Source organism: Protopterus annectens, chromosome 9.part0, assembly GCF_019279795.1.
Source record: "Protopterus annectens isolate FY-2018-M chromosome 9.part0, PAN1.0, whole genome shotgun sequence".
Taxonomy (NCBI): Eukaryota; Metazoa; Chordata; order Ceratodontiformes; family Protopteridae; genus Protopterus; species Protopterus annectens.
Window position 1 is genome coordinate 691,391,612 of NC_056743.1, and position 16,510 is coordinate 691,408,121.

A 16,510-nucleotide genomic window follows, 5' to 3' on the forward strand; every position below is an offset into this window, starting at 1 on the left:
TAGCAAGAGCCTGGGACCTCAAATCCCTCAAAAGAACCCTCTCCACGACATCAAATGCCGAGGGGGAGCTGCTCTCTCTAGGATCAGAAAGCAGTCCCCTCGGATCCGGCGCATGGATCGGTGCAGAAGATGATCCGAAACGGCAGTGCGATCTGACCTCAACGGAGCTGAAGGTACACTAACCCCTCCGTATCTGATGCCTATCTCATGGCCCCGAGAGCTTGGATCTGAAAATAGATCTGACAAACTCGAAGGTACAGTTGGTGCCTAAGTAGGAAACACTGTCGGCGCTGACACCACCCCAGCTTCTTAGCTACTCGGATCCGATAGCTCCGAACCCCGGTAGCGGGTTGGAGAAGAAGCAATGGGGGCAAAAAATGGGGTCGAGCTGCCCCTCCAGACGGGGGGAAGCAAGAGCACTCCCATCTGCAGCTGGGCCTGAAGAAATCGACGCATCATCCGATCCATGTCTGTGTCAGATAAACTTCTAGTTGACCTGGATGAGGCTGCCGAGGCTGGCCGGGAAGGGCGCCTGGACAACCTAGAAGGTGACCGGGTCTCCTCCTCCGGCTCCGGGGAGAAACGTGGAGAACGAAACCTGGAGGGGGAAGACCTGGAGACCTTAAGAAGGGAGGCAAGCTGCTTAGATGGCGGGGCTGAGGGAGTTGAATCGGCCTGCCTCTTGTGGCTACAATGCCTGTCCCTCTCACGCTCTTTATCCTTTTTTTCCTTTTTCCTCGAGCCCCTTTCCTCCTGTGCCAAAGAGGGAGTTTGAATCCCGGCCAGGGGAGCGGGAACGGTCGGTGGGGCAGCCGCAGCCACGGCTGGTGCCACAGAAGGGGAGGAGGACGAAGCCGAATCCGGAGGCAAAAGGCCCGCGAGGACTAGCTTAGACTGCCTTATCCCTCAAAGTCCTGGGGTTGAAGGCTGCACAGATAGTGCAGCCTGAAGAGAGATGGTCCACACCCAGGCAAATAACACACCGAGTGTGGCCATCTGCTGGGGACAGCTTATAGCCACACTCGGAGCATTTAGAAAAAATCGCTTTGGGGCCCTCAGACATACTGACAGGAATAGGCCCACACGCACACACCTTCACACACAGACAGAAGTGGGAGGGGATTTAAAATCTACACTAACTAAAGATAAAACTACCTAGGTAGATTAAGGGAGAAAAAGGGTACCACACACACTCAGAGTACAGAGATTTTAAGGGAAAAAAATTAAATAATCTACTTAACTCACAAAACCCAACGCTATGGGCTCGTTCTTAGATGCTTCAAGAAGCCGCTGCAAACGAGATCTGGGGTTAGAGGGCGGTAGCAGGGCATTATGGGTAGGGGGAGGAGCTTGGAGCTTGGATCTTTTGCTAGGAAAGCTGCCGACTCGGATCCGAATCGGATCCGATACCCATAGGTTGCTGATCAAATGAAGTTAACTACTTCAGATCTATAGTTTTAGTCAGTAAAGTTTTCACTTGACACTCTCTTTAAAACTTAATAGAAACAGCCAAAAACACTGAAAAGATTAAGCAATATGTAAACTGGATGATTAAAACATAAAATAAAACCCACGATAATCCAAACTTAAATTTAATATTTCTGCTAAATTATTACTTTGCACACATTTTTAAAACTTTATGAATAACCATTAAACCTCAACATTTGGTCACTGACTTCCATCTTTATAAAATACAGTTTGTTGCAATAATCTCATTTAAAACATATCAGGGCATAAAACCTGCAAGTAATAGTAATTTCAGAAAATTACATATTTATTCCTGTCACAGTGCACTAGAACAAAGTTTGCAAGAGTCACAAAGTTCAAAAGTCTGGAAGAAACAGCATTCTTCAGAGAATCTGTCCAAAGTTCATCATCTGAAAGAACTGAGAAATTTCAAGTTTCACTTCTATCTTTGTGAATTAATTCTACTACCACCATGGGTCACAGGATGTACTCCAAACGTAGTCTCTGGTTACAGAAAGAATAGCAGTGTGCGTTATGCTGCAAGTGGGTGTTGAACGCAATATTTTCTTATCTACCCACTGGTGATATCAAGCCAGCAGAAATAAAATGTTGTAATACACAAAATTGATGAATAACCAAAAAACAGAAAGGAAATAAATACTATATTAACATACACAGACTGAAAAAATGTCCTAACTGCAAAAGTCCATAATATTCCCTTTGAGTTTACAAACAGTAGTCTACTTAATAAATGTTTACTGGAAACACTCCTGTAGATTGCCTTTCTGAGTGCACTGAAATACTATCATTACAATCCACAGTTCTCAAACGCTCACGAAATTTCAAAGTGAGCATGTACCAGAACCTGCATCATTTAAAAGGGTTGAATACAGTCTGGAAATGCAAACATTTACTTAAAAGATGTTATTATCATGATCCCCATTTTGATCAAATACCCTTTGCACCAGTCGATAGTAACAGCCTTCATTCTTCATTAGCTCAGTGTGAGTTCCCTCTTCGATCACAGAGCCATCTATTATCACAATGATCTTGTCTGCTTTCTCTACAGTCTTCAGACGATGAGCAATGACAAGAACAGTTTGTTCCTTCACTTCAGACAGGGCTTCCTGGATCTGTTAAAAAAACATGAAATATTGTTAGCAATACTAATGCAACAATGTCAGTTATCACCCTAAGCTGAGCCCAAAAATGTTCAAATTAATGTACTGATGTTTGATAACCAAGGACACATGTTACTAAGTAAGTTGTGAAAATGTAAACCTTCAGCGCACATAGCCAACTGAAAGTAACATAAATATTAGCAGCAAACCAAGGAAAACCCTGTTACCAAACTTAAATAAAATAATAAATATTGAAACTCATAGACAAAAATAAGTTATTAATATTTACAGCAATCATACAAGGTTGGGAGAGCATATACAAAAAAAGACAACAGTGATAACACAATTTCATCCCATGTACTTTCAGTTTTGCATTCCAGTCCCCTATCATATGTTTAAATTCCTTTTCGTAGTCTGTTTGTAATGCCACTTCATCTACATACAGAAGCTTTGTTATCTGTCCCCTCTGATCTGTTTGCTAATATAGTCTGTCAACAGTATTAACACCAGCGGGCTCAGATCTTAACCCTGATGCATATCCACTCCCCCTGGGAATCTCTGTAAGTCCATGCACTGTTTACCCTTGTGCCATTAGTTCTTTGTAAATTGCCTACAATCATTCTATCAATGCTTTGGGGACTGCAGACCATCACAGAACTGCCCAAATCAGCTTTCTTGGGACCTTGCCATTTGCTTTAAATAAGTCTAGGAATCTCTAGCTTCTTCTCTCCCCAACTATCTAACTTCAAACTTAGGGTGAGTTGCACTGCATCCTGATCTGATTCTGAACTGATCATCTCCCAAACTTTCTTTTCTACTACTTTACTAATTCATTTCTCAGTCATCCTCAAAGTACTTTCATGCAGGGTGACAGGTGTTTGATAACTCTGTACTGCCCACAGTTGTGAATGTCTCATTTGTTTTATTACACTACCACTAGAATGCTTACTTTCCAGTCATCTGGGATATACTCTTCGCTCCATACTGTGATGAGTACCCTCAGGAGCTATTTTCCCCTAACTTACCCATTATCTTGACCATGACTTCAGCTGAGCCTGCTGCTTTCCCTGATTTCATTTTCTTTAGTGTTGTTCCTACTTCTAGGGGTGGATTTTTCTACCTCTTTCATTGTAGGCGCTGCACTGGACAGTACAGCTTCTCTGGGATGTTCTTCATTCAGAGGCTGTTGGAAATACTCCTTGAATCTACTTTTGATCTTGTCTGGAATTTTGCAGCCTTCAACATTCTGGGTATGTAATAAAGGTGATTACAGAAAAAAAAAGCACATTACTATTCAGAAATGAGCACGCTGATTGGATAGCCCAGCCAGTGTGCCTGTTGTAAATCAAGCATATACCAAAAGAAATAAATCCATCCACTGAAGTACCATTGAGTGGTGAGGCTTTCTATTGGCATATGCTGAGAGCATGACAGAGCAAAATATAAGAAAAATCAGGTATTGATTTTCCTTATATGCTTGCACTGTCCCTCATAAACCTTTATTTTTTAATATTTAAAATAGATACATAACAATGGAGATTTTGTTTTCTCTGTCACGTCTTCTGCACTGTACTGATATACTGTACATGTGTGGGAACATAAGTCCCATATGAATGCACAGTACATCAGTATAGGGGAGACAACATGAAAGAAGACTGAAGTGCCCTTATACAAATACATTGTTTAGGAAAGGTAAACAATTTATTTTCTTAAATATTATAATTCAATAATAGCAATAATCCACTCCTCTTTGTGGGCATATCAGGATTTACTCAAGGTTACCCTTGTTTACTCACTCAGACTTCACCCTTGTGATCACACCATACCAACCATGGGTAAATTCTGATATACCAGCTCACAGTTGTGGATTATTGCTTAACTCTAAAATAACATTTTCAGAACCATATCTTGCACTGTTTCTAAAATACTAAGCCTAGCAGTTTTGGCAACTTCTGTGTGGGGCTCCAAGATCTATGTCAGATGGCAGTCTTTCAGAACAGTTAACTGCCAGTATAAGATATTTGTGAGCCTGTGTCTCATACAGTGTTTAAGATATTTTGCTCCAAAGGTTTGATCCATTTTCTATTACATCAGTGTGACTTTTGAAATCAAGCATACCACTTCTAAAAAATGTTGGTGAATGTTCCCTGATGAAATCTACTAAATGTCAGTAACACATTCGACATCTTGTCAGAAGGATGGAACTTGACAATGTGAATCCCAGAACTCTGAAAAATTAAGTGCCAGTCTTGCAAAATAACAGTGGTATGTGAAATTTGCTGTAATACATTAAATATGTTTTTTTTCTTTTTTTTTTTTTTGCAGGGGAGCAAACCACCCTCCACCTCTCTATATAGAGGGCTGCAGTTCCATCCCCAATATTTATATATAATAGCTCCGAGAGTGCTGCATGTCAGAGAAGTGTGAATTCTCCAAGCAGTTTTGGGCTTCACATATATTTCCACCTTAGTGAACTTAAACTTTCACAGTTCCTAGAAGTGCACTTATGGTGCTTGAAGAGATGATGGGAACCTCACATTTTGGGCAAGCAGCAGGACGATAATGTTTCTAAAGTCACACTGGAAATCTCTGGGCATGCTATAATTTATCATCATTCACAGTAGTTTCACTGTCTAGTATTACTTACTTTAAATCTCCTCAGCACAAACAACTATCATTAGTCCTAACTCCCACTAACATTCATCTTCAAATGTCAGAAGGGAAACTGAATGAGGGAGGCATGAGCCTGATTTGAAGCAGAACACAGGATGGTTTCAAGCCAATCTCTTATACCATGACAAAGATCTCAAAAGGATGGGCCATTCATTTGCATCTATGCAATACCAATCCACCAAAAATGAACAGGAAAAGATTATTTTGCATTTGTCACATATACTAGTATGATATTTTCAAATATGAATAATAGCATCTCCCACAAGAAACAGTTGGGCATATTATTCATATTCTGGGCATATCTCAGAGACTTACCACTATATCATGACAGCCTTTAGAAGCCACGATGTCAGGCATTAGCCACAATGAAAGAAGATTCATTACTGGTTAATTTCTATGTCTCTGAATCACAGTTAAGTACAAGTGTAAATCAAGACTTTTCTTTGGTTGTTAACACTGGTGGCCCATACATCGTACTGGAACAAGTATCCCACCATTCCCTCTCCTAAACTCATATAAACATACATGCAGACACACACTCATGTATAAGCGCACTCACACACAACACACACACACACACACACACACACACACACACACACACACACACACACACACAAACATACATGCAGACACACACTCATGTATAAGTGCACTCACACACAACACACGCACACACACACACACACACACACACACACGCACGCACACACACACACACACACACACACACACACACACACACACACACACACACACACACACACACACACACAGATATACCTCCGACCTCTCAGGTGACAGAATATCCCTGATGTATTCTCTTATTTTTGTCCCTACCTTTACAGTCAGTCAGTTATGCCAGACCATAACAAGGTGGATCATAATACTACACTTGTTTTATTGACTTTTAAAGTGACTCCAAGACATATTTAAAAAACATTCCTTGGTTCCTCCCAGCTTTGTCCTGAAGCCCCCATGCAGACTCCACACAGAAAGTGCTCCAGCCAAGAATCGAATGAGAGAACCTCTTGCTGTGAGGCGACAACGCTAACCGCTGCACCACCGCGGCTGTATGTTGGCTTTATGTTGGTCACAATTCAAATGAGCCAAATGGTGTAACCCCCTACTGCTAATCACTAAAATACAACTGAGTAACTGAAATTATGGTTCAAGTTTTAAGTCAGTGAGCTCTTTTAGGAGTATTCACATGCTGTGTGGGGTAAGGTTTTGCAGTTAGATTTTGAGAGTGCTGGGAAGAATATTTTGAGACAAGCCCTAGCATTTCTTGCATCCTTAACTTCTGCACTAAGACAAAAACACTGGCTCAAGTATTTCCCTTTCCTCATGAAAAAGAAGGCATTATTACACTTAACCAGGCAGCCATAGTGTTTGTTCAGTGCACTGTGCTATTTTAATACAATACTTTAAAGCTATGGACTTTAATCCATTTAATGACAAAAAAGTTTATAGCACTTCTGCTCTAGGTCACATAACTGCAGTATAAAGAGTCTTAAAACTATAATAATGTTATACCATGTGTTCACTTTCTATGTCCAGGCAACTGGTTGCTTCATCTAGGATCAGGATTTGTGGGTTGCGGATGAGAGCTCGAGCAATTGCTATTCTCTGCTTCTGACCTCCTGATAGCTGTCCACCTTTTTCACCAACATCTGTAATAAAAGAATTGCGCCAACAGAAATATTTTTATACATATGTAAGAAATAATGATGCCAGCAAAATATTTCCACTAAAATGATTATGATTACATATTGTACACTGCACAGTTTGTGACACTGTCAGTCTTCTGTGAATTCAAAAAAACAAACAGGATAGGAACAATGAAATAACTATAATCTTACATAATCTGCAATACTTTTTTATTATAGTACACTTTTATTTTCACTATAGATAGCTGACTGGCAAAATGGAAGCACACCTAAGAAACGTACTAACAAAGAGGCAGAAAATTAGGTTTAATTAAACCATTTATTAATACAGTTAACAGAATTGATTTTAATCTCAAATGCTTAACCCAGGATAATGGGCAGGATTCACGAAGCCTCTGTGTAAGAGTTATAACTCATACACGGAGGCTGCAGTTAAACGGAGTGATGTCAGCATGCATTGCATATTCATGAGAGCATGCTGAATCACACTTAAGGCTAACACAGTCCATGTAAGACAGTAGGGGGCATGTCCGTAGGCCGAGCCCTGTAAGCGGACACGCCCCAGAAGAGGAAAAGTTCCCAAAGTAAACACCCACGACAGAGTCCACGGAAATGTGAATAAACAGAACACAACACATGCCCCCACAGACTATGAACAGAAAACATATAAATGAACATGTTATATATATTTTTTAAATTGTAAAAATGTTTAACCGTGAGTGCTGTTCTTGTGGCGTGCCCATAGCACAGCTACAGTTAGCAGTCAGTGGAAAGCATATAAGAACTAAATATGCAAAATAAGCCAGGAAGCAATAGCGCGGTAGAGATGTTGGCTGAAGAGCAGGCATTCATGGTTCAAGCCCCACAACACCAATTTTTATTTTAGCAAAATAAGCAGGAAACAAGTCCCTGACAAATATGTACACATAAAACCACATTTTGTGTAAAATGTAATGAAATAGCCCATTTATATTGAAGAAATGTGAGGTAACAAAAGAATAAAAAATGCCAGATGTGCCCATAGCTGAGCTACAGTTTAACAGAGTGAGTGCATCTGCCCGTAGATGAGCAGTGGTTTAACTGGTGCAAAACGAGTGCCCGTAGCTGAGCACTGGTTTAACACACTAAATCTATGTGTCCCTAACTGAGCTGAGCGTAATATGCGTGCGATAGCCAAATGAGGCTTAAACCAGCGTACCCCATTTGCGTGGAGCTGCGCACCGCGCAAACAAGCTAACCGACAGGCAACGTTGAGCAAGCCGTATCAAAACTGCCTTTACACATACACACCCCTCAGCATGTCTAGACAGTCATGAAAAATAAAAAGCAGTGGCAAGGTTTGAACCCAGGATACTATACACCATAGTCAAGGTACCAAACCACTAAGCCATGACAGCAGTACCTAGAAATGCAATAATAGCTAATATATAGGAATGAATACAAACTGGAGCATGACAATGCAGGTTTACTGAAGTTGATACAATTCCAAAATGGCCAATCATAGATATGTGCGGGAAAAACGGACTATATAAGCCCCATAGGCGGGAATACACAGCATAAACGATTGTAGAACTGACCTGCAGGTAGAATGACAGGAGTAGGAGAGGGTAGTTGCTTTCGAGCACAGAGGTGGGGCGCTAAGGAGTCCAGGTACATGGTCTGGCTCCTAGTCCACAATCATGAGGCCCAACTCATGCAGGGCCAGGTCCTCTGGGGAACTTACAGGGCCGAGGCGTGGGACCAGTTGGCTCATGATCTCACCAGTGCCACAGGGAATCCAAGGACTGGTGAGCAGGTCCGTCACCACCATGCGGACCTGAAGAGACGCAAGCAGGACCAACTGAACCTTTGGATCCAGGAGGCCCGGCAAACACCCAACGCCCCACTACTGAGTAAGTTACATTTAATTATGTATGTAAGAAAGTAAACTAGCTGATATTATGGAGATGTGTATTCCAATATTACTTCATTTATATTACAGCTGCAGGTGTCCTTTCTGCGAACCACAGAGCCTATGGCGATAGGCTGGTGCGGTTGCGCCACCAGGCCGGTCAGTAATCCACTACCAGTAACTGTAAAGAAATATAAAAGTATGACAGTCAGCAAAAGAGTGCATTGTAGTCAGTAAGGAATAAAATGTGCAAGTAACAGTGTGAAAGTGTCTGCAAGTATTGCTTGATTACAAAAGTGTGTTTCAGCCTGTAAGTTAAACCGAAAAATGAAACTGTCTGACATATATTCTGAAATAAAAATGCCCTACCTGTAAGAAAATAGTACACAACCTGCAGCAGGCTGAAAAGTATAGCTGCAGAAGATGATGAAATCACATGTGTGAAATATATCCCTGTTGAAATACTGAAACATGACAGAAGTGAGACTGCTGGAAAGGATTGTAATAACTACAGGTAAAACATGTCAATAAAGCCTAGAAGTAAGTACCATCCTGAATAGTAAAATGAAAGCAAGTGAGAGAGTGTGAGAAAGTGTCATGAATCCAGCAATACAGTAGTAATAACCCCTGAATAAAGTATACTGCAGTCAAGACAGAATGAAATGCATGTGAGAATCAAAACCAAACAGCGAAATCTGTTCAAAGTGTTGCTGCATCTGGAATGTGTATCCCAAAATCTGGATATGTTGCTCTCAGTCTGCAATATGCAGATAGGATGACTGTCTGATATACCAAACATCCACACTTGTCTACAGCTATATAAAGCAAATGTAGCAGGATGATGTAGCTGAACAAAGCTAGATATGAATGTGTATGAAGAACAATAAAATGTATATTGATGTTGCAGTAACAGTCCTATCACCAAGTTGAAATAGTTATCATATAGGAAACTGTAGTTAGAACAGTAGTGTGTATATAACTGTAGCTATTAGAAATGTACAGCATATGTATTGGTATTCGAAGGTGTTAATATTATTTTCTTCACCCCACCCTATAATCACATATAACCCATTCCACGTGAAAATGGTATGTGCAATCACAATTAACACCCCTGGACGTTTGTCCTGTTGGGTCATATATATTTGCATGTCCGTTGATGCATCTGCCCTGTTCATACATCCAAACCTGATGGCCTGTTGCCATCAATTAACCCTGCATGTTGTTGGACTGTGTATTTCTGTTGAAATTATGCATGTGTTATGCACGCTGTTCAATGGTGTGAATATCTGGGTGTTTGGTTAATGGGAATACTAATGCATGCTGTTACAACTAATTGTGAATGGTTATTATATGTCACTAACCCAAACTGTCATGACATAATGCAAAACATAGGATGACAGGGAAGGTGGGTTCCAGCGGACCCACCTCTCCCACCTCAGCTGGTGAGTGCACCTGGCACTAGTGCCAAGTCCGGACCCTCCTCCGGTGGCCCTGTGCCACCTGTGGGTGGAAGCGCTGCAGGGGATGGGGCTAGCCCCCCCTCTGCAAGTGTGGCCAGAGGAGAACCACCACTCACCCTCCGTAGCGTCCGGACTGTGGTACGTAGGGAGATTCAGGACTCTGTTCTCGAGCCCCTACGCCAGCTTGAGGCACGGGTGGCGCAACTAACGGGCATGCCTGTTGCCTGGCCTACACAGCCCCCAGCACAGCCCTGTCCTGGGCAGTGAAGGAACAGTGGCAACTGCCTATGGGTGGGGATATCAGTTCCACTGTTGCCATCTGTGGGATCATGGGCTCTGGATATCCAAACCTCCGTCCCCGTCAATTGTGTACCCCCCCACACGTGTCATACACCGCCCCTGTATGCGTCTTGTTGGTCTTGTCTGTTTACCTACCCAACCTACCTCCCCAGCTGTACCAACTTCCTTCACCTGACATACCACTCTCACCTGGAAAAAAAAAAAAAAAAAAAAAAAAAAGGGCACTCTGTACCCACAAAAAAATTACGCCCCATACATAGCTGCCCATTCCGCACATATGTCTGCTGGACATGGAATCTATCAATTACAATTGGCTGTACAACAAGTATTATTGTTGTCCTGACACCTCTCTCAGGGGTGGAAGGTTTCAAATGTCACACCAAATTACATACATATGCACAGCTGTTGCTGATGAAGAAATGGGCAGCTATGGGCCTTACCTACATCCCTCCTGCAAATCCCAAGCTTGTTTCCTTACTGTCTTACCCTCTTTGTGACCCCTTTTTCACCACTTTCCTGTCTCCTCATTTTCTTTTCTTTCAAAGAAAATAGCGCGGGTGTGCGCCACAGTAAGCACCGTTAAGAGGTTGTAAGCGGGTGTGCGCACAGCTAACCGCCAGTGCGCATGCGTGATCTCCGCGCAAACCAGCGCTAACCCGGTTACAACTGCTTAAACGTGCCTTAGTCACTTTGATTGACAGGTCCTGTACTCAGTTCAAAAGCAAAATAAAATCCCACTGTGAGTCCCGAACCCAGGACCTTGGAAACACTAGTCTGTATGACCTACCACTAAGCCATGACTCTTATACAAGAACATTGTGCTAAAATAAATATAACATGTAATAGTAGGGATGAATGTAAAGGGAATATAGGATGTGTAGTACACAAAGCATGTCATTTAGAATTACTGTCAAAACTACTGGATTTCCGTAATAGTAGTGTGTGAACAGAAACAGCCATGCTATTTGGTAGCTTGTAGATAATAATGTCAGTTAAAGTACATATATAAATGTATGTATATGTACATATATATATATATATATATATATATATATATATATATATAAATATATATCTATATATAGTTGTAGGAGTCATTGTGCATACACACTTACTACAGGGAACATGAGAGAGGAATGGAAAAATGTGAATATACAACACAGCCTGAATCATGAGAGAGATACTAACCTTTACACTCACAGAACACTGTCCACAGCATACCAGCATGGTCCCCGCCCTTACAATCTGAAAGGGCAACGCCTATCCCACATACCCTTTTATAGCACTGACCTGAAATCACAGTGAGAACTGCAATCAGTACACAACTGGCTTTAAGCAATTAGCAAATGCTGGCTTACAATTGGTGCAGAGGCCATCACATGGACCTATGCAGATACCTACAAAAGCATCCAGTGCTAACACTCCACACATGCAATACATTCATTGCACTGTCTGGAAGCAGACAGAGGGAGAGCGAAAAGTGTGAGAGAGAGAGAGAGAGAGAGAGAGAGAGAACAAAAAAAAAAATTATACACTGTGACTCTGTCACCCGAAGCTGTCAGCAGTGACAGTAGCAGCAGCAAGCAGAAGCAGTGGTAACGCAACCAGCTGTGACAAACACAGGTAATGCAAAGTAGCAGGATAATAGTGTGCATACTGTGAACCCTCCAAATATGTCATAGGTCTGTATCCATAGGTATGTCCATGTGATATGTTGTGTGCACGTAGTTCCACCAAAAGGGGATGACCATACGTGACATGTCACTCAGTCTTAGGCCATGATCCTGGCAGCAGTTGTCTGTGCATTGCCCCAGCAATGGCTGTAGTAACTGCTTTGGAAGGTCAGCCAGGTTCAAAAGGCAGGATCAGCCCATCACAAAGGCATACTGGCTGGGAACAAGTGTCTGCAGGTACCCGGTATCACTGCATATGCATCCCATACTGCATAATTCCATAGCTTAGCAGACCAGGCCGGTTATGCATATAATGTGGTAGTTCCCAGGGTCAGTCAAGGTGCCTTCTTAGTGGTGTGGGACCACTGTTGCTGTATGCCACTGTCCAGGTACATATCCTGTAGTACGGCCAAGATAAATTATCAGTGTTATATGTGGTTGTATGTCCTCTCGGAGTGCAGGTAGCACACATCCAGGGATACCATGAGGTCACAGTGATGCTGTGTGTTCTTCTCTGCTGAGGGCGGCCCTCACCTGGACATGTGAGATGATAGGGAGGTTACATCCAGCTGTGATAAATATTTCAACTGGTGGGGGAGAAGGAGGGGATACGTGCACCGAACATGTCTGCAAGATTGTTGCCAATATCCGTGTGTTTGGTGAATGTTAAGTAGGTGTGTATTAACACAGAGCATATCTGAGGCATGTGGTCCATATGTGTAACATAACTGAAGAAGGCCTTGTGGTCATCCATAGTGTTTGTGTCCATTTCCCTCCCAGAGTAGGCCGTGGCCGTTGTTATGACGGACCATAGTGTAGTACCAGTGCTGACCACAGATGCCTTCCCTTAATGTGAATGTGCTCTGTCCTGCAGTAGCCTCCTGCTATTGTTATACAATCTGCCTCTGTCTGGGGTCCACCGGACAGGATGCCTAACCTTTGTGCATAGGGTCTGGGTTAGAAATGTGTGTTAGTCCCAAACAAGAAAAATGCCAGCACCTCGGAGAGTCAGACAAATAGGTTTTATTTGACTTCAAAAAGCAAGTGATTAGACCGGTTTCAGCTAAAAGCTTTCCTCAGTAATACATTAAAGTAATTGCAAGAAGCCCTTATATAGCTGAAATAAGTAGATTCATGACATCATTTCCTGTGATTAATTAAACATAAAAATGTTGTAAAAGTCATAAATAATTCATTGTTAAGATATCATCCATCTGTATGTGAGTTTGCTATCTAGATATCAATATGATATAACTCTCTAATAAAACAGAAAAGACCAAAGAAGAGAAAGTAGTTATGTATACAATAAGAATTAAATTACTTACTGCAAAATCATAATTTGTCATTTAACCCTGGGGAGAAAAGTCCCCCTAGTTTGATAATCCACCTTCTCTCCTTTGTGTTAAGAATATCGTGCCATCCTGATTTGAAAGAACGATCTCCCAAGATTCGATCAATGATTGTAAAAGTGAATCTTGCATTTGAATGTTTAATTGTGTGTTTGTACAGTGCATTGGTAATTCTGTGATTTCTGATGTCCCCTAAGTGTTCTGAGATTCTAATACGGAACTGCCTTGATGTCTGGCCAATGTAAAAGGCCTGACGTGCAGGTGGCTAGATAGATTATCCAATCTGTGCTGCAATTTCCGAAGAAATTGATGTCATATACCTGACCTGTGTTTTTACTGGTGAAACTCGTTGTTTTGAAAATATAATTACAAAAGCTACAATGGCCACAGGGGAAATTGCCAATGAGCTTATCTCCAGTAAGTGTCCTTTGTGTATAGTTGTCCTGCTTAATTTTTGATGTTTTTTTGTAATGAGAGAAGTGGGAACATAAGGATTTGCCCTTTCTGTAGGAGAAGTAGCAACGTTCTCCTAAATAGTTTTCTAAAAGGGGGTGCGAGTTAAGTATATCCCAGTGGTTATTGACAATATTGATCAGGTTTCTACTGTTACGGCCATAGGTGGTAACCAATCTGCATACATCGGAATCCCCAGTTTTCTTACTTTTTTTGTATTCCAATAGAGAGTCTCTTGGTATGGAGTCACTAGTTTGGACCGCTGAGTTGATGATTTCTGATGAGTATCCTCTGGACAAGAATCTGTTGGTTAAGTCCTGTTGATATTTGGTGAGGTCTTCCTGTGAAGAACATATTCTTCTTATTCTCATAAATTGGGATTTTGGAATATTTTTAGTAATATGTTTCGGATGGAAGCTGTTGGCATGTAAAAGAGTATTGTACTGGGGAAATTTCCTGTAGACAGATGTTTGCAGTGTGTTATCAATCTGTCTTTTCAAATGTACATCCAAAAAATGTATTTCATTGAGATGATGCTCTTCAGTGAATTCAATCCCCCAAATATTGCCATTTAAATATTCCAAAAATTCCCCAAGATATTCATGGCCTCCTTTCCAAACCAACCAACAATCGTCCAGGTATCTCCTCCATATGTCTATTTCCGGTAAATATATGTTGTGCATTGGATCATAAATGATTGTTTCTTCTATGTATCCCATGAACAGATCCGCGTAGATGGGCGCGAAGGAGGCTCCCATGGCCGTTCCTTGTAATTGCCAATAGCAATCCTGTTGGAAATAGAATACATTTTTGGTCAAAATATGTTCCGCCATACATAATATTAGTGTATTCATTCCTGGTGGATATAAATTTGCTTTGTATAGCCAAAATTCCAATGCCATTAAACCAGCCCAATGAGGGATACTGGTATATAGAGAGGATACGTCCAAAGTGCACATAAGCCAGTCCGTGTCCAGCTGTGTATCAGTGACAATCTTCAAGAATTCCGTAGTATCCTGTATTCTGGCACGAATGAATTTCAATAGTGGTTTTAACTTTTCAGTAAGAAAGGCCGAAAGAGGTTCAGTTAGTGAGCCAATGCCTGATACAATTGGTCTACCCGGTGGTTGTTCTAAAGATTTATGAATCTTTGGTAGAAGATATAGATATTGTTTGGCAGGATCTTTAACTGTCAGATGTTTCTTTGTTTTCTCTGAAATTATACCATTCTCTACTGCCTCTTTGAGAAATAAAATGATTTCAGTTTGAAAACCAGGTGTTGGATCAATATCCATCTTCATATAGTGGTGGTGATTAGATAGTTGTCTGTTAGCTTCACTCAGATAATCATTATCCATAACCACAACCGCACCCCCTTTGTCTGCTGGAATAATAACAATATCAGTGTTGTTTTTGAGTTGTGTGAGCGCCAACTGTTCTTGTTTGGAGAGATTGTTGTGCATAATGTCTGTGGAGCTGTAGTGAAAGTGTAAATCTTTGATAACAGCCTGTTGGAACACAAAAACATGTTTGTCCATTGGAGGTGTGAAGGAGGACTTGTGAAATGTGAAGTCAGTTGATCTTTGAGTGTCATTGTGTGAGTCCTGCTGTTGAAAAAATATTTTTAGGTTAATCTTTCTGCAAAATTCTAAGATATCAGATACAAAAGTGCTCTCATCAATAAAGAAACCTGGGATAAAACCGAGTCCTTTATTCAATAGTGCATGTTGTTCGTCAGTTAAAACATGTTTGGAAATATTAAGTACATTCGTATAATGTTCATTTACTTTATCACTGACATGAAAAGTTCTTCCAAACTTGTGACCCCTATGTTTTCTTCCGGCTCTATGTTTCTTACCCCTAAAGGGTGTTGTGATGTTCTACCCCTTTTGGCATTTGGAGAGTCCCCAATTGTGGATATGTCTGTATCTGTAGTGGAGGATTCCTCCCCAGATGTAATGTAATTTGTACCAGTTTTCTTAAGAATAGACCTAGGTCTTTTTTTCCGATTGAAGGGCACATTCCTGGTGCCTTGGGCAAACCTGACACCCTTCTGTGATTCGAATTGTCTACCCTTTTGGTAGTCTTCTTTGTCCCTGGCAAATTTGTGTAATTTCTTACTTTTAAGACTATTCTCCAAAGTGGAGGCCTCCTTGGCTAGTTTGTTCAAACAATCCTGAAAATTACTAGTCCCCTCATGCTGTTTAAGTATGTGACAAGTTTTTTCAACCTGCTCTATGTTATTCTTAATAATTCTCTCATAATAGGATGACAATATGTTGACCCTAGCCATTGCCGCTTCTTGTTGTGCTATTTGCCACTCTTTAATTAGAGTCTCATCTGGATTGGCCACAAGTGGTTGTATTTTGCATCTCAAACCCCTTGGTGTAATGTTTTGTATTTGGTAGGCTTTGAATAGGTTGAGAATTAATTGTCAAGCCTAATTGTTAAAA

General features: G+C 41.2%; 1 protein-coding gene across 1 annotated transcript in view; it reads right to left on the reverse strand.

Annotated features, from left to right (window-relative positions):
- Nucleotides 1-1,753: 1,753 nt before the first annotated feature.
- The window catches only part of LOC122811455 (antigen peptide transporter 2-like), a 320,151-nt gene continuing 305,394 nt past the window's right edge, over nucleotides 1,754-16,510 (reverse strand). The window contains exons 11-12 of the mRNA XM_044083306.1: nucleotides 6,798-6,934; nucleotides 1,754-2,600 (exon numbers count right to left, since the gene is read on the reverse strand). Coding sequence (XP_043939241.1) covers nucleotides 2,382-2,600; nucleotides 6,798-6,934 — 356 coding nt within the window. The 3' untranslated portion in view covers nucleotides 1,754-2,381. The remainder of the gene's footprint in view (nucleotides 2,601-6,797; nucleotides 6,935-16,510) is intronic.